The sequence below is a fragment of the Narcine bancroftii genome, chromosome 10 (assembly GCF_036971445.1).
Source record: "Narcine bancroftii isolate sNarBan1 chromosome 10, sNarBan1.hap1, whole genome shotgun sequence".
Taxonomy (NCBI): Eukaryota; Metazoa; Chordata; class Chondrichthyes; order Torpediniformes; family Narcinidae; genus Narcine; species Narcine bancroftii.
Window position 1 is genome coordinate 4,066,367 of NC_091478.1, and position 19,007 is coordinate 4,085,373.

At 39.8% G+C, this 19,007-nt stretch overlaps 1 protein-coding gene across 2 annotated transcripts in view; it reads left to right on the top strand.

Moving 5' to 3' along the window:
- The window catches only part of bnip3 (BCL2 interacting protein 3), a 46,715-nt gene that overhangs the window by 7,208 nt on the left and 20,500 nt on the right, over positions 1-19,007 (top strand). The window contains exons 1-2 of one of the 2 annotated variants that reach the window (XM_069899624.1): positions 12,463-12,559; positions 16,229-16,391. In XM_069899624.1, the coding sequence (XP_069755725.1) occupies positions 12,526-12,559; positions 16,229-16,391 (197 nt within the window). In that variant the 5' untranslated portion in view covers positions 12,463-12,525. Of the gene's footprint in view, positions 1-12,462; positions 12,560-16,228; positions 16,392-19,007 lie in introns of those variants that run through there. The other variant, XM_069899623.1, reaches the window with a different exon arrangement.

Consider the following 19,007-nt stretch of genomic DNA (forward strand, 5'->3'; position numbering starts at 1 on the left):
ACTGACAAATAATGCATGTGTAGGACAAGTATTTTTTTTACATCAGTACACATGAATTAATAAATATTGTGTTATATATGAGTGTCTCAGAGGGTTAGTGTGAGCAGTTCCTTTGGTCGTTCAGCATTCTCATTGCCCATGGAGAGAAGCTGTTACTCAGCCTTGTGGGGCTGGCTTTAATACTTCTATTTCTTTGATGGGAGCAGCTGAAAGATATGTGCCAGGAGGAAGGGGTCTCCAGTGGTTTTTGAGTACCCTCTTCAGACAAGATGGATCACGTTGATTGGGGGTGGGGGAAGGGAGACTCCAGTGATCCTCTCATGGGCCTGTGGATTGACCTCCAATCCCTTTCTCTGCAGCAACTGTACCACACAATGATGCAGCTGGCCAGGACACTCTCAATAGAACTTCTATAGAAGGTTGACATATGCTGGCCGGTAGCCTTGCCCTCTTCAGTCTTCTCAGAAAGTTCTAGAGGATTAAAGGAATGTCTGTGATAGGGTAGAAACCAACAAATTGTGCCATTTGAGAGAGAGGGCTTTTTGTTTTCCTTAATTTTTAAATCTACATTATACCAATATTTATTAATTGCCGCAGGGAAGGAGGTTGTGAGCCGATTTATTGACCTGCTGTGTCCTTCCACTGAAGGTAGTATCACTGTATGTGATGTAAGTTTATGGATAAAGACTCAACAACAATTAAGGATTGGCACTACATTTCCAAGTCAAGAGAGTGTGCAACTAGAAGAGGAATCTGCTGATGTTGGTGCTCCCATCCCCTGACTAACTTTGGATTTTCTTGGTGGTAGATATTGTGGGCTTGAGTTCCCGAAGTAGGTGTAGCCGAAGTAAGGAACTCCAATGAACTTTGTTGCTGTTGTACACTATAGCCATTGTGTGCCAGTGATGGAGGACTGAATTTGGACAGCAAGTTTGGGTGCAAAACAAATGGACTGCTTTGCCCTGTTGGTGCAAAGCTTTTTCAGTGTTGGATTCATAGAATGTGTCACAGTGATCCCTCATTTGGTAGGAAGGCCTTCAGTACGAAGAGGTGAGTTATCTGTGGCCAGTGACAGTATTCACCTCGGGATGATTTGTCAACCTGTAATCTGCAGACCATTGCTGGTGAATCTATACTGATGCAGCAAAACTTGCTGATTTTTTTATGGTCTAGGAAGGAGCTTCAATGCGTCCTCCACCTCTCTCCCCCTCCCCACCCCCGTCCCCCAAACTGGTGATCAGTGGACTTGTTACGGATGATCCAAGGCAAATAAAGGAATACTTAAAATATCTGTGGGTGAAAAAAGTCCAGAACCACTAATGTAGGGGGTCCAGTTGTTTTTGGTTAATCATGGGGGAGGGAATCTTGTCAATGAAGCAAACAGCAGGAAAGATATGTTAATAGCAGTTGATCCATCTGGAGGAGGTGTAAATAGTAGGAAAGACAGGAGAGGGAAAAATGGGATTGTGGGATACAGGATAATGCAATTGCTAGAAATCTGAAATTAAAAACAAATTTCTGCAAAAGCCCCACAGGCCAGATAGTATCTGGACAAAGACTGGATTAGATTTACTTTGTAACTTACCATAGGCTCTGACTGTGGAGACTAGTTAGTAGAAGTGAAGACGGGTTGTACCTGATCCTTGCTCTGGATGAGATCCAAGAGCTAAAAAAAAATGTGGGAAATGCAAACGACATAATTGAAAGCCCTGTTTGAACTGTTGAGTTACCCCAACATTGTGTTTTTACTTTGATTGACAGTCCTGCCAAAGATGTTGGAAGAGGAGCCAAGGATAGTGTCATCAGAATGGATATGATGCAATGGGAGCCAGGTTTCGGAACTGTGGTTGATGTAGTAGTGAGAGTAGGTGTGTTTCCGATAATCTAGCCTCTGACAAAGAAGTGGAAAGGTCAAGAAAGGGAATGGAAAGGTCCGAGATGAATCGTAGAAAAGTGAAAGCCGTTCCATTTGGTAATGAGTAAGATTAAACCACATTGTTATACAGAGGGATCATGGTGTTCTGTTTTATAATGCTCAGTAACATTCAGATACAGCAGGCAGTTAGGAAGGCAAGTATTGTTTTTGTTTATTATAAGAGGATTGAATCTGAGTGGCAAGGAGGTATTGCTGCTATGTACAGAACATATCCAAGGAAGAACATTGCTTGGAAACAGTGCCACATAGTCACTAGATTGCTTCCAGGAATAAGGGTTTTCTATGAGAAAGCTTTATTTGGCAGGATGGGATAGAATGGCAAATTTCCTTACCTGATGGATGTTGGTGACCACTGTAGATTTCTCTGACACTTTGGTAAGTTTGTGTTTACTACACAGGTACCTAACCTTTTATCTGGGATCGTCGGGACCGGACACCTTCCGATATTCGGAATCATTTTGATCCATTTAAGTAAATGCCCGAATCCCTGGCACCTAGCCTCCTTCGCGCATTTTCCCCCTGCTGAGTGCAAAACCCTGAAAAGGGTAGTAAATGCAGCCCAGGACATCACAGGCAAAACTCCCCACCATTGAGAACATCTATGGGGAATGCTGCTGTTTGGAGACACAACCCAGCAAACACTCTGTTCTTGCTGCTACCATCAGGAAAGGGGTATAAGTGCCACGAGACGTGCCACCAGGTTCAGGAACAGCTGCTCCCCCCTCCACCATCAGACTCCTCAACAACAAACTCAATCAGGGACTTCTTTAAGGACTTTTACCTGTACACTTTTCTCTTTATTGTAGTTAGTTTGATTACATTTCTTTATCTGTTAACATGTGTATATTGAGTACAGTTTTGCACTGCCAATAGGTAGTAATTCTGAGTGTATTTGCCATTAGGGCTGGAACTGTGTGATTTGACCTTGGATTAATTTTCAGATCCATTTGTAATCACAGGTTCTTTTATTCAGTCAACATTAGACATTCTAAATTGGAACAAATGTGGTACTGTATTTTATGATCTTATTTTAATGCTTTATAAAGATAAAAATTTGCAAGCTGTCAGCTGGCTGCTCAGTGATTTGAAGCTGTGCAGTAACTAAGTACCAAACTTTATTTCCCATGTGACTATCACAAGGATTTGACCAGAGAACATAGAGGGAAGAACAATGTGCAAGTAAAACCATGATGAGGGCTGCGTTTTCATTGTGGGACTAACCAATTTTCTGCAAGGTTTATTAATAGGAGGAATGCCAAGAAAATTTGGTTTTGTGCAGCAAATTTTGATATTTTTCAATTAATTTAGAAATATTTTCAAGTTCTCATGTTGTGGATGGACTATAAATTGAAACCAATCTGCTGATCGATGGAGCAGTTGTCTTTGGAATGGCCTTGTTCCAAACTAAAGACCTGCTGAGTCTAGATGCATTGCCTGGCATTTGGAAAACTTGGGCGTATGCAGCAACTTGTGCTGTTGTACTCGTTCAATTAATATTTTGGGTTTGAGTTTTATTGTAGTAATGGAAATGGTGGAAATGATTATAAACCCATAACTTGACTCCAGTATTGAAAAGGACTTGGCATATGAAGAATTAATCATGTTAAAATGAATCTAGATGTGGGTGGAGAAGCTGTTTCGGTTAAGTCTTCCTAAATACTTCGTTTGTGCTCTGAGTAGAAGAGAAGGTTCTCCCTAGCAACAGGATGAAAATGTATGTAAATAAGGTCAATAAATTGTGGTTAGAACAAACAGTGAAAAGTTCAAGAACCTCTGTTTGTGAATCAGCATTCCATGGAGACACTAACTGTTTGAAAACTCTTGTATGTCACTGTAAACAAACTCTTCACTAAACCTAGTGCATCACTAAGATGCTATCCCACAGAATCTAGGCAGCAAGTCTCAAGAGTACATTAAGGAATATTACCATCTAGTCTTATATAACATATGTGTTCTCATGAGCATGTTCCTTTCTAGATTTTTTTGCCACTGTATTCTCTCCCCACTTATTGTGTACTTGCTTTCTTTACATGGGCATATTTCACAAAAGCCTGTATGTCTCCAGAAGTGGTTTTTGCACTTGTAGTTTAACAAGATGAAGGAGATAATGGAGTAGAAGGGTTGGAGCTACCTCACCAAGAAGCCATTATTTTTACCAATTTTGAATGCCACCTGATTCAAATCCCACACACTCATAGGTTCAACCTACTGGATATCAGTGGCATTTCAGTTATACCTGTTCAGAAGCATAATTGACTGTCTGACAAATGACTAGGCAATCAAAAACAAAGTGATAATATTCTTTTGTTTTAGAAGTTTTGGTGAAAATGAGCTGATTGCTTGCCATTAACTAGAGTGTTGCAGTCTCAAACAGGATTATCTTTTCTCTTGCAGGAGTTGCGAGGCTGTGGAGTTGATATTCAAGTTGAAAATATCAGACCTGAATATATCAATTATACATTTACTTCCCATCTCTCCATCTAAGGCAGTTTTATAAAATTAATTCAAATATTCAGCAGGTTAGGCAGTATTTGTAGAGATTTGGTTCAGATGATCGACTCTTTCTCTCACAGCAGATGCTGATTGACTTACTGATTGTTTCTAGCATTTCCTGTTTTTCCACATTTCCAGGAAATGCTTCTTTTTAAAAAATTTTTAAAAAAAATCCAATTCAAGCTGAGTTTGAGTTCAAATTTATTGTCAGAGTTTAGGGTGGCACAGTTGGCATAGCAGTTAACTCAACGCCTTTACAGTGCCAGCTATTGGAACTGTTAGGTAAAAACATCATGAGCTAGGAATGTAGAGGGAGTCTCCCAGTGCTGGGCCGTAACAAGATGCAGTTGTGACCTTGTACTCTCAAGATAAGAGTGGGGATGACAAATTGATGTGCAGGAGGCTAGCAGAGAGGGACAGCAACAGTTTATTCATTGGACAATGTCATGGTATGATAATTTACTAAGTACGTATCCTAAGGTACATAAAAAACACCACTTGCTGATAACGGCAGAATGCGCCTTCTCCAACTAACACTGTTAGTTGCAAGTGTTACAATCCGGCAATAAAGAACAAAGAACCTTGATTTCGACTCAGTCTGGTGTTTGACTCACTCATTCATGAACAAAGCAGACCTAACAGTGCTCGAGTCCAGCACTGTCTGTAAAGAGTTTGTACTTTCTGCATGGGTTTCCTTGGGTGGGGGGGGGGGGGGGTCCAATTTCCTCCCACCATTCAAAATGTACCGGGGGTGTAGGTAAATGTGGTGGAACAGACTTATGGGTTGAAATGGCCTGTTACTGTGTTGTATATCTAAATTTTTTAAAATACGTACATACATGACATTACATCCAACCCTGAGATTCTTTTTTGGCTATGCAGAACTCATCACTGACTGGTGGTACGAGTCCTGTGGCATTTCTGCCTCTTTCGGGATGTAACAACAAGAACAGAACATGTCCTGGGTGGTATGGATCCTTGATGATTGTTGCCTCTCTCTGACGACAGTGTTCCATGTAAATGTTCTCAGAGGTGGTGAGAGCTTTGCCTGTGGTGTACTGGGCTGCGACCACTGCCTTTTGTAGGGCTTTCAGCTCAATGCCCCCATACCCAGCCATGATGCAGCTAATCAGCACACTTTCACCTCCCTGATAATTTATTTAGGCAGCTTAGCATCAAATATTTGTCTGGCCCACCTCTCCTGGAGCCAGCACATTAAGGCAGCAGTGAAGAAGGCACACCAACACCCCTTCTTTCCTGGTGGGAGTGTGGAATGAGCTGCCAACTGAAGTGGTGAATGTGGGATCAATTTTAACATTTAAGAATTTGGGCTGGTTCATGGATGAGAGGGGTATGGAGGGCTGTGGACTGGGTGCAGGTCAGTGGGACTAGGCGGAAAAATGGTTTGGCACAGACGAGAAGGGCCAAAGAGGCCTCTCTGTGGTGTAATGTTCTATCCTCCTAAGGAGGATACTTTCTAAGTATAGGGCTGTCTTATTGCAATTGTAAAGATCTGATCTCTGCAACTAAATATACATTATTTGAAGGCAGTGTAACAAAGGTTCACTGGTTTAGAAGTGAAATTTTGGAATGCATAGATGGTGAGAAAAGATCAAGTGGAAGGAGCCTCTGCTCACTGTAGTTTAGAATAGTATTCTTCAAATGCAAGGTTGAGAGTAGAAACTGACTGGCTGGCCGGTTCCCTTGACTGGTCATTTTATAGCTGGATGTTTGTTTTGCAATGAAGTAGCCAGCTGTTCAATACTCCTTTCACCCAAATGGGTAGCTGATTTTGGAACTTCTCTATAACTGAATGAAAGCAGAAGGTTTGCCAAGTTTGACATCAATATGTTTTTGGACTGTAAGAGAAGTGGGCCAAGGGTTATGACTGCAAGAAAGTTGAATGCATTTACTGTCGATGATCTTATTTAATGGCAGAAGAGATTGAACTGTCCTTGCCTTCATTCCTCTTTTTTTAAACCACTGTATATTGGATGAAAGTTAGTTTTTAAAGAAAAATCTTGTATTTACATATCACCTTTAACATGGATGTAAACCTAATTTGTTTTGGTGAAAAGTATAATTAGTCAATAAACAAGTGAACAAATGTTTGCTCAAAGGGGTGGGTCTAAAACAAAGCGATGAAGGTCAGAGAAATTCTGGGTTGAGTTGGGGAAGAAAATCCAGAATATAGAGGCAGGCAGTTAATACATGCCTGCCATGAGTGGCATGAGAGGATAGTTGCGGCAGTGAGTATATATAAGAGGGAAGGAGCTGAAAGGCTGAAGTACAGAGATAACGAGGAGTAAGACTTTGAAGTGGTTGAAACATAATCTGATATTTGAGATGTGGGATTGGAAGGCAGTGACCCACTAATATTTTGCCACAGTCACCTGTCGAAATTTATAATTGCCATACAAATAATGAGGACCCAAACTTCCTGAAACGGTCATTGGTAATTTGCCATCTGTGCACTCTCATGATGTACCTCGTGAGATTTGGTGATTGAGTGGCAACCACCTACAATTTATCAGCAATTGTAGTGTGGAGAATTGATCTGCTGGACTTGGACCAGGTAAACAATTTGGCAACTCATTTTATTGGAAGAGAATGGCTAAAAGAAATGGCAGTGTATTAATTTGATTTCATTAATAAAGTTAATTGAACTGTTCCTAATTTGTAAGTACTGTATATACTGGCATACAAGTCAAGTTGGGAAAACATTTCTCAAAAAAAAGGGGTGGGGTCGACTTATAAAGTGGATATACTTTTGAGACCTTAAATTCACTGGAAAAAAAAACCAGATTGACATCAGTTTGGCGAATAAGTCAATGCTGGAAGCACCGCTCCCTCCCCGACACCTCCCCACCGATGGGCGCTGCCATAACTGCTCCTACCTGGGACCCTGAGGTTGCTATCTCTGCTGCTACCTAGTAGGCAGAAGTTCCTGCTCCCGATGGGAGCATGATGCAAGTGCTCCAGCTCTGTGGGCCGTTGCAGGTGCTGCCTGGAAGGTGGCCAGAAGAATTGATTTTTAATGTTCATGCCAGAGATGGTGTTTCTGAAGCAATCAGAAGACCCTGTACTGTCACTCCGTGCCAAATTGTGACTGCAGCTTAGGGTGGGTGCTTCCAAGTTGTTGCTTCCAAGTTGTTCCAAGTTGTTCCAAACTTGTTGCTTCCAAGTCAGGAAGTTTATTGTTATGTTAGACAGTGCAGGATGGTATACGAGTGGCAGTCAAGAAATGAATATACTTTCAACAAATAAAAAAAAAGTAACCAATGTGGATCAGAGCATCAGGGCACTGATTACTGTTCAAATAATGAATCAAGTGAAAGATTAAATATTTGGGAGGAGTATCCTTCATACCTTGCTCATTGGGAGGAATCTTTGGTTTAAAATTATATATATTTCTTAGTAAAAGGATTTGTGGGATGGACATGGTCACTCACTCACACACACACACACACACACACACACACACACACACACACACACACACACACACACACACACACACACACACACACACACACACACACACACACACGTCTGTTTTGGACACACAGCATCTGGAAAACAGGGCAATAAAAATTGGAATTGAATGGTTCATTCAATTGCTGGAACAATAGTGTTTGTTAAGAAGAAACACCTGGGTTAACACAAAGAGGACCATTGATTATTCAGATTCCAAAGACACTGCTTTACTCTTCATGCACAATTATTTTTTTGTAGTAATATCGTAAAATTATTTTAACATGTATGTTTGTTCTATGATGCTGCCGATAAGCACCAAAGTTCATGACTTGTTCATGACGATAAATCCTAATTCTGATGTCCAGTAGACAGAAGAGTCGTTTGCTTTTGAATTATACCTTTGAAGATGCATAAAAGACGGCAGTGATGTCGTATGATAGACATTTCAGAAAGATATCTTTAATATTGCACCAAGAAATATTTTGTTCTTGTTACATCTCTTCATCTCTGTCTGTTTTGTAGTTGTTCTGCAAATTTTCGTGCTTCTTCCGGATCCGAGAATAGTTTGTTTTGCTGCCCTGGAATAACTATTTTAAGTACTGCTGGGTATTTTAACATAAATTTATAACCTTTTTTCCATAGGGTCGTTTTTGCTGCATTGAACTCCTTTCGCTTCTTCAGGAGTTCAAAACTTGTATCTGGATAGAAAAAAAATTTTTGACCCTTGTATTCCAGTGGTTTTTTGTCTTCTCTTATTTTTTCATTGCCTTCTCAAATATATTTTCTCTTGTTGTATATCTTAGGAATTTTACTAGAATGGATCTTGGTTTTTGTTGTGGTTGTGGTTTAGGGGCTAATGTTCTGTGTGCCCTTTCTATTTCCATTCTTTCCTGTAATTCTGGCATTCCTAGGACTCTGGGGATCCATTTTTTTTTATAAATTCTTCCATATTTTTGCCGCCTTCATCTTTTTTTAAGGCCCACTATCTTTATATTGTTTCTTCTATTATCCTTTTCTTTCTTTGGCTTGGCTTCGCGGACGAAGATTTATGGAGGGGGTAAAAAGTCCACGTCAGCTGCAGGCTCGTTTGTGGCTGACAAGTCCGATGCGGGACAGGCATTGTTGGTTTTCGTGCAGTTGGATAATCATGTTGAGGAACTTTGGGGGACATCCGATGCGCTCTAGTATTTGCCAAAGCCCTTTCCTGCTCACGGTGTCGAAGGCTTTGGTGAGGTCAACAAAGGTGATGTAGAGTCCTTTGTTTTGTTCTCTGCACTTTTCTTGGAGCTGTCTGAGGGCAAAGACCATGTCAGTGGTTCCTCTGTTTGCGCGAAAGCCGCACTGTGATTCTGGGAGAATATTCTTGGCGACACTAGGTATTATTCTATTTAGTAGAATCCTAGCGAAGATTTTGCCTGCAATGGAGAGCAACGTGATTCCCCTGTAGTTTGAGCAGTCTGATTTCTCGCCTTTGTTTTTGTACAGGGTGATGATGGTGGCATCACGAAGATCCTGAGGCAGTTTACCTTGGTCCCAACAAAGCTTGAAAAACTCATGCAGTTTGGCATGCAGAGTTTTGCCGCCAGCCTTCCAGACTTCTGGGGGGATTCCATTATAATTTTCCATTATATCTATCTTCTGAGCTAACAGCTCCTGTGTCTCTTTAACTTTTTTATCAGATTCTTCTAATTTCTTTTTTAAGTCATCTACCTCCATTTCTATGGCTGTTTCTCATTCTTCCACCTTGTCTACTCTTTTTCCTATATCTGTCATGATCATCTCTCACCTATTCACTTTTTCTTCTGTACTTTTTATTCTTTTTATTTCACTGAATTCTTGTGGCTGCCATTCTTTTAATGTTTCCATATATTCTTTAAAAAAAAATATATCCATGTACTTGCCCTACCCTTCATCTTCCATTTCTCTGTGTTCTTCCTCCTCTTCTGCTGGGTCCACTCCAGGATCTGTGTCCTTTACCTCTGTCTCTTCTGGTTTTCTTGTTGGGTTGTTTTATTTTGTTGGGTATTTTTGTTCTTCTTATTTTTATTAAAAGTGTCTTGGTGTTTGTCTTCTTCCTCTGGGTTGGTCATCTGTTGTTTCTCTGATTTCCTATTTTTATTAACATAAACATAAAACATAACAATTATTCTCTTCCTTCTTGTTCCCGTTATCTTCTATGTTTTCCTGATGAGAGTCTTGCTGTCGTGTTATACTTGTCTGTTTCAGCTGTGGAGATTTACTACTCAGCTGGTCCCCCATCCCATCGGTGTTGTTTTTGTCTTGTGCATCGCGCATGCGCGAGGATTCGTGCATGCGCAGTTGCACACTTTTGTTTGGCTCCGTGAGCCATCTTTGTAGTCCTGAGTTCGGGGTTTCCACTGACCTCAGGGAGCGGGCTTCTCTCTCCACGGCGGGCTTCCTCGTATCGGTAAGGCCTTCACCTTCCTCTTCCGTCGTCCTTTCTTCTTCTTCCCGTTGTTTTTGGTTTTTCTTTCTTTGCTGCCATTTTCTCCACACTTTCACTTACAATTTGTTATGGTTTCTGTGTTAGTGACTTTGTCTTTTCTCTACCTTTTTACTTTTCTGGAGAGGGCTGGTATTTTCTTACCGGTCACTACTCCATCACGTGACTTCCCTCCACCAAGAAATATTTGAAGTCAGAAATGCAGTAGCCCCTGGTGAAAGAGATACTGTTCTTATTGTATTCTCTTTACCATGGGAGATGCACAAATCAGTGGTATGGAAAAGCCACTTCAGCTGTCTCTGAAAAGAGGACAGTTTCACAGTGTCCATTTTTACATGGCCACTTCATGTGACCCTTGCTGGGGTTTGTAAAATCATCGTGGAAGAAAACACAAGTTCTACAACCTCCATGGAAGAGTGGAAAATCATTTGTATGAAGAAACAATTTTCAGAAAACAGATCTACAAGAATTTGTGAGTTTGAGAACTTTGAACAGCAGTAAAGACTGAGTTTCAACACAAAAATTTTCTGAGACTGAACTTGAAAATCATTTCTTCAGCATTATGTCTAAACTGGAGTAGTTTGGGTTTTTGCACGCGCAAACAGAAAGTTTAGAGTTAAGTAAGAAGTGTTGTCATTAATAAAAATTGTTTTGAAGATACCATTGTCTTGGTGAATTTCTATTGCTGCTGGTCTAAGTCATAACACCCATAAGGTGAAACCTCTTGAAGTGCAGTATTTCTTAATTTCCCTATTGCAGCCTGTTTGATCATATTTAAGATTAATATCAAAAAATAATTCATAAAAGCTGGGCAATCACATTATGGACATTGTAGTACAGTGTTTTCCCCATGTACTCAAAGAAAAAATATAGATTTGTAAGTTAAGGAACACACCCCAAACGATTAACAGCTTTACAGTGAAAATTCAAATGAAGTGATTCCAGTATAAAACTTAAGCCATATAACCATTTACAGAGTGGAAACAGGCCATGTCGGCCTTTCGAGTCCGCACCGGTTCACTAGAAAAACTCCACTAGCTCAAACCTCCCGCTCACCGCCATTAATTAACTCTCCAACCCCCTCAACTCCATGTACACATCCAACCTTCGAAGAAAATAAATTTTAAAATTAAACTAAATAAAATAATAGGTAAAAATATATAAGTTTATAACAACCCATGCATGATAAATAGAAATAATTTGTTTTAAAATAACAAGAAATAGAGTTTCCTTCAAATTGGGTTTACTCCTTGTAAGTATTTTAAGCTTTGATTTTTGAAGACCTGATAAGTAATGATGGAACTTTTACAACTCTCTATATCATTGCAATCTCAGAATGTCTAATTTCTGAACCCCAATTTACATGAAATGAGATGTGTGGATGTATTAATAAAGTATTTGTAAAGTGTTTCTCCCAGTACAAAGGTTGAATTAAATTTTTTAATGTAGACATACAGCACAGTTACAGGCCATTTTGGCCCATGAGTCTGCGCTACCCAATTTACACCCAATTAACCTACACCCCCAATATGTTTAGAGTAGTGGGAGGAAACCGGAGCTCCTAAAGAAAATCCATGCAGACACTGGGAGAATGAAGGAACTCCTTACAGACAGCGTGGGATATGATCGCTGGTGATGTAAAGGTGTTGTGCTAACTGCTACACCAACTGTGCTGCCCAAACATAGAATTATTAAACCCATAAAAATATAGCCAAAAGAACTTTGTAACATATATAAGCTCATTTACAATGTTTGTCACACCTACAAACTGTTAATCTTCATTTATCATTGGTGTAGATGGGCATACTTTCTCATTACTTATTGAAGTTCACCCTTTAGTGCATAGAATCTGAACAACAAATTGTGTGGTCCATCGAGATTTGCTCAGTTAGACTCGTGCCTGAAGGATTTTGACAATCTTACCAAAGAGATACCGGTCATCCAGCATATTACCTTCTGACGCATTTACTAAGCCACTTCTTGTAAACAGGCTATAAATACACACTCTGTGAAGAAAACAGGACACAAACAATGACTCAGAATCAAAATAGAAGCGGCAATGACTTTCTACTGCATCCAACCTTGATTTTCAGATCAACATTTCTCCATGGACACCTTGTAGGCGAAACAAACTGACCAGCTTACAGCTGAAGAGATGAATGGTTTTGCTTGGATATTGATACATGAAGGTAAAAGAACCCAGCCACATACCTGCACTTGCCTTTTTCCAACTGGGTATAAATGTAGTTGCACAGCATCAAACTGCAGTTGACACAAAGCTGAGAGGTCGAATTTGAAGTGCATCTGGCCAAAATGAGCTCCAGCTCTGGTTAATGTTGAGCAATGACAGACTGAGAGGATTGGGTTTCTAATTTTGAGCAGGAAAAGAAGTATTGGCCTGCTGATTAGGTGTCAGCATTATCTGGACCCCTATTGACTAATAACACTGGGAAACAAAGATTTTATTTCCTCAGCACTTTTGGGTGTATTTTATGGATTTTAGGCTGCTGATCACAAATATAACCATAAAATTTTCCTGTCGGCTACCTTTTTTAGATTAAAAACTATCTTTGTGATTCCTGCCCTATTTTAAGTCTACTCATATATTGCCCACAAAGCAAGCTGTTTTGGTCAGTCCAAGCATGCCTGGTCGTGCACTCAATGTAGGTGCTATGCAAATGTCTTGGGAATGGGCATGCTTAGTCAGGATAGACACAGACATTATAAATGAAGTTCACGTATACAGAGCACCAAACTACATCCAGCTGATTGACAGCATATTTCAAACATACAAAACCATGAAGTGTGAAATTCCTTTGAAAATTAATTTTCTGCATTCACACTTAGACTTTTTCCCTGCTGATCTTGGTGCAGTCAGTGACGAACATGGTGAAAGATTTCCCCAAGACATTGTGACCGTGGAAAAGCAGTATCAGTGCAATTGGAGTTCATCAATGCTAGCTGACTTTTTAAATTTAATTAGACGTACAGAATTGCAACAAGCCAATTCGGCCCAAGGGGTCCATGTCACCCAAATTACACCTCATTAACCAGAGCTGCAATGCTGCCGAAGCTCATCTGAGCGCCCCTCCTGCACCTGTTTTTTTTTAAATCAACTCCCATGAATGAGGGAGTTGTGATTGTAGATTTGAGAGAATATTCCTCTCCCAATAAGTTTTAGAATTTAAGTCAGAATAGGGAGATCATAGAGAGAGGGACAAATCGAAGATGGAGGAAGACCTGACCTTGATAGATGCAAAGAAAGAGTGAGAGACGTGAAATAGGACCAATGTGCGTTGTGACCTGAGGGTTTGGGTGGAGGAAGAAAGAATGACCAGGAAAGCAAGAGGAAGGAACAAAATGAAACACTTCAAAGTGGCCAATCCCACCGGAATAAACTTTTTCCTTATACTTTTAATAATCAATTTTTGAAAATATGGAATCAGACAGAAAGGAATTAAAACTGTCCAAGATTATTATGAAGCTGGTTAATCTACCACACCTGGAGACAATTAGTGAGTGCAACCATGCAATACTTTGTCATGTTATTAAATTAGGTTTTATGTTTTATTGTACCAGTTATACACTGAAATATAGTGATAGGCTATAATCTTGTTAATGTCTTAACTATCACTATATTTCTGTGGAGCTCTGGAATTGATATATTTTTTCATCTTGGTTTAGTGGCTAACATTATAAGAAGCTATATTCATATACATGTTACACCCAATTTGTGTACCTGCTCATTTCACATACTGGGCAACTTCCTTGCCCCATTCCTGTAGTGAGAAGGTACACAAATTGGGTGTGACATACATAGAGGGAGGATATAGGAAATGATGGGCATTTTGTCAATTCTAGCACCTAAAAAGGCATTGGACCCCTGCCATTAACCTACACTTTGGTATGTTTTTGAAGAATGGGATGAAACCGGACAAAACCCACACAGACACAGGGAGAGTGTACAAACTCCTTACAGACAGCAAGGGATTCGAACCCCGGTCTGGACCTGGGGCATCAAATGCTGAGTAAAAATGAAAATCACTGGAAAATTTTTTGGGTCAGTTGATCTGAAGCAGTGTGCCAGCATCATTATACGATTAAACATATTAAATTCAATAAAAGTTAATGTTTCTCCAACTTCCTAAGTGATACAGCAGATCTGAAAATATCTTAGTTTATCTTGAAGTTGTCTATCATAATCCCCCAGTTAAGCAAACCTTCTGGGTTGAAAAAAAGTCGATGTCCAGTGTAATTAATGAAATATTTAATAATTTCTCACTGTGAAAATTATATGATGGTTCAGGAGTTGTCTCAGGAGTACTAGGATCATGTTGCAGTATGTTTAATACTCAAGTGCTGGAGAAACTCAGCAGGTCACTCAGCTTTATGGTAAAAAAGCGTAATCAATGTTTTGGGCCTGAGCTCTTCATTCTGTTTTTCTACCTGTTTAACTACATGTTGCACTATGTTGTTGCTCTACTTGAGATAAAAAGAGATCCAACAAATGAGTGGTTTATGTAGGCAACATTCTGCCAAAAGATGTGGTGGAATTGGGTATAATTGGCACATTAAAGTGTCATTTAGGCAGACACTTTAAAAGACAAGGTATAGAAGGGAATGGTTGTAATGTGGGGGGGGGGGGGGGGGGAGGAAGAAATTTATGCAGATGGGTGAAAAGACTGGCATAGATCTGGTGAGCTATGTGGTCAATTTCTGTGCTATTGTGGCTCTGACTTTGTCCTCTGTCTCCAGCAAGCTTTGGAGCTAGTAATGAAATTCATTCAAATTATACACTGAAATGTAGTGATAGGCTATAATCTTGTTAATGTCTTAACTATCACTATATTTCTGTGGAGCTCTGGAATTGATATATTTTTTCATCTTGGTTTAGTGGCTAACATTATAAGAAGCTATATTCATATACATGTTACACCCAATTTGTGTACCTGCTCATTTCACATACTGGGCAACTTCCTTGCCCCATTCCTGTAGTGAGAAGGTACACAAATTGGGTGTGACATACATAGAGGGAGGATATAGGAAATGATGGGCATTTTGTCAATTCTAGCACCTAAAAAAGGCATTGGATCCCCCCTTAACAAATTGCCTTCTATCTACAGCACTCAAAAGATTGCCAGCTCTGGGAATGTAAAATCCCAATGGCTGCCAGACACCATAGCACACAAACTATTAGAGGGGAAGAAGGAGGATGAATTCTTCAAGTAGCACAAGAATGAGGTCTGGATAGCAAATGTGTCTAGGAGAGGAACTGATTCTGGTAGAGGAAATGCAGGACTGGAGAACTGCAAAGAGTCTCTCACCTTCCACTATTGTAGCCTGTGAGGGTCCCTTTGGGATTGTACCTGTTTAAGGCTGACATTCTTTCGAGTGCTGAGGGGGAAAGTGGTGTAACTGTTCAAATTACAGGTCTTGAATCAATGGCAACCACACACACTTGTCATTAAAATTGGTTTTCAATTTTATGACGAGGGAGTGATTTGGCCTAGTGTTACAGAGAACAGAGTAAAGCATCCAGCACTTCATTAATGGGAAGAATCATGTTTGGGCAACTAGATTTTTTAAAGAATTCTTCTGATCAAAATTGATTCAATCACATTTCAGTTTTAAGCTATTCAGAAAACTTCAAATGCAGTCTGTATGTCCAGTGTGAGATAATTAAAAGCAAATAAATAAAAGTTATCTATCAGAACATTACTATTGATCAGTTAACATGTAAATGTTGAAATGGACAATAACAGTGTGGTACCTCATTCTTTCAACATTTTCTGGAATATGGCTTAAGCAGTAATAAATTCAAAAACATTTGACGGTTCTTTTCCTTTTAATTCATTTAGGTTCTTGGGTGGAGTTGCACTACAGTAATAGCATGCAAAATGGAGGACAGGAGCAGGTTCCAGCTCCAACTTCCCTTCTCAATGGAGAAATGGAAAGAATACTTCTGGATGCGCAACGTGAATCTGGGCGGACCAGTTCCAGAGGTAGTTCCCATTGTGACAGGTCAGTGAAACGTACTTTTGAAAGATTAACTTTGAAGGCATTAATTTGATGTTATTAAATTTAAAATGCAATAAGCAATGCATAGTTGGGATTGGGGCTAAAATACCCTGCTTGAATGGGAAGAACATGATTCTAAGTTTCTCATCAATCACTTTGCAAAGTAACTTGAAACATCATCAACAATGGTGAAAGAATACCTTGAGAGCTAAATTCATCCTTTGAATGTGATACCAATTTGTCTCTGCCAACCATGTGATCTGATATACTGATACTAGAGTCTTGTATTTTCTCTTTCAGGCAGAAAATAGTACCTTAAATGTATTTATTTCAGCTAATCCATCCTTAAATTATGAATGGATCCTGATTTTAAGACAATGTGATTGGAAATCTACCCATCCTTCATTTGTCAGGGGTAGGAGATCAATGCTGAATATGATCTGGTTCCTTCCTTCTGGATAATTTGAACTTTGTCAGATGTGTTCTTTTGAATTCTATATTCACCTTAAATGCAATGAAAGTAATGCTGACTTAAAAGAAACATTCTGTTAAGAATAAAGTTAATTCATGAAGAAGGATTTTTCCACAGTATTTTTAAACTTGATGCATAGAATTCTGAGGAAAATTTTTCATTTCAAGCTTCCATTCTCAACAGCACCCCTGGGGGCTTACAGCACATTTAAATAAAGCCTTGTTTTCTTTTCACCATAACATACTTTTTTTTATGCAGTCTGTAGGAGGAAGTACAGAAGAAACCAAAACTTGAGTGCTTCACTGGGGGTGAAGGGAGGGGCCATAAACTTTGAGCAGAGACCTAAGGGGGCCATAGCCAAAAAAAGGTTGAGAATGGATGATTTGGAGCATAGCTAATCTTCCACGATCAGATGGGATAGATATTGTGGGTCGGAATATCTTCAGCTGTGTGGAGATTTTTGTGACGTGTTGATCAATGCACTTACTATAGAAATACAGGTGCCTAACTTCTTATCCGGAATTGTCAGGTCCATACACCTGCCGTTGTTTGGAATCTTCTGGATTTTCGAATCATTTTAAAATGGCGATCCCTTTAAGCAAATGTGATGTTTCAAAGTCAAAACGGGGGCACAGGTTGTTAAATGAATTTAGATAAAGACCATAATATTACTAGCAGGTTTTAATTTTTAAAGTAAAACTTCAAAATAAAACTGGCTCAGACATGGGAGACATCTCAAACAGAGTAAATGCACATTACAGCTCAAACATCGCATCAGAATGAACTCTTTTTAAAGACTTCTTCCAGTGTTGTCTGTTTTATTAAAAGCGGTTTCTATCTAAGCAGTCTCTCTTTAATTGAATGAACAGCCATAATCTCATGCTCACTTATAAATGAACGTTGCTGCATCCCACCAATGAACTGATCCCACATTTTAACCATATCATCAATGGGCATTTTTCACCTGTGCGCACGTCTTTCTTCTCATCACTACTCATCTTATGCTTATCTGTATGTAACACCATTTCAGCAATTTACCCATCGCTCAAGTAATGCACAACAGGTGCCTTGTTGTCAATGTTCAGCACTTCTTCGATGTCAACTGCCTCTAACATGTTTACATTTTCTGCTGCAACACATTTTGGCATAGCCAATGAGGTTAGCGATCATCCCCTTCTCGATACTGACACGAAAAGCTTCAAAGTCTTCACCTGTAGGCTCAATTTTATCGAACATTGTTGACAGCCAAAGTCTATGCCAAGCATGTTTTAATGTTGCTTCAGTTACATTTCTCCATGTATTGACAAGTGCAGAAGCTTTAAGATCTTTTGTACTGTGACGCCAACCATGTGAATGTTCATACTCACCCTCAAGGTTCAGCTTTTCGTGGGATTTTCAAGGTTGTTTCATTGCAAGTAGACCAGTCAGTGGGCTGCATTCACTTCTTAATTGTTGGACCCTCTCAATAGGCACTTGGTCAATATCTACGTTCTTTGCCCTATGCAAAGTTTTCCTTTTATTCCTCAGTCTGTGGTCATCACTCTCACTATAAAACTTCAACAACTGTTCTGTCTGTTTCCTCAAATCATATATGGTGGACGATCCCACACCATAATCTTCCGTTAGACGACACACAGGTATGCGCTATCAAGCTTCCTCAATAACCACCTTCTGCGCAATCGATAATGAAAGATGCTTCCTTTTCTACATCTCACTGCTATCCATAGGGACTCTGCAACTCTCTTTGCCATGTTCATAGGCTTCACAGAGGCTTCCAATTGCTGGTGTTGAGTGGGAGGGTGGGTGGCAATGACGCTCGACGTGGAGGGGTTCTTATAAAGTAACAATCGTGCTAATCAGCACTGGTGCCCGACAGGTGATAATTGCACTAATTAGCGACGGCACAGGCCACGAAGGGCCACTCATTAGGTGATGATACCACAAATTATCAATGCGGAATGCTTCAGAATACATGAGAGTTGAGTGAGGGTCGCGCCATGTCATATTTGGCGCCAAACTCCATCTTTGATAAGCAGATGTCATCTACTGAAAAAATTGCTAGTTTTTGGAATCCTGGATAAAAGGTTAGGCATCTGTAATTTGAAAAATAGAATTTGGAGACACACAAGCACTAGTACAACAAAGAT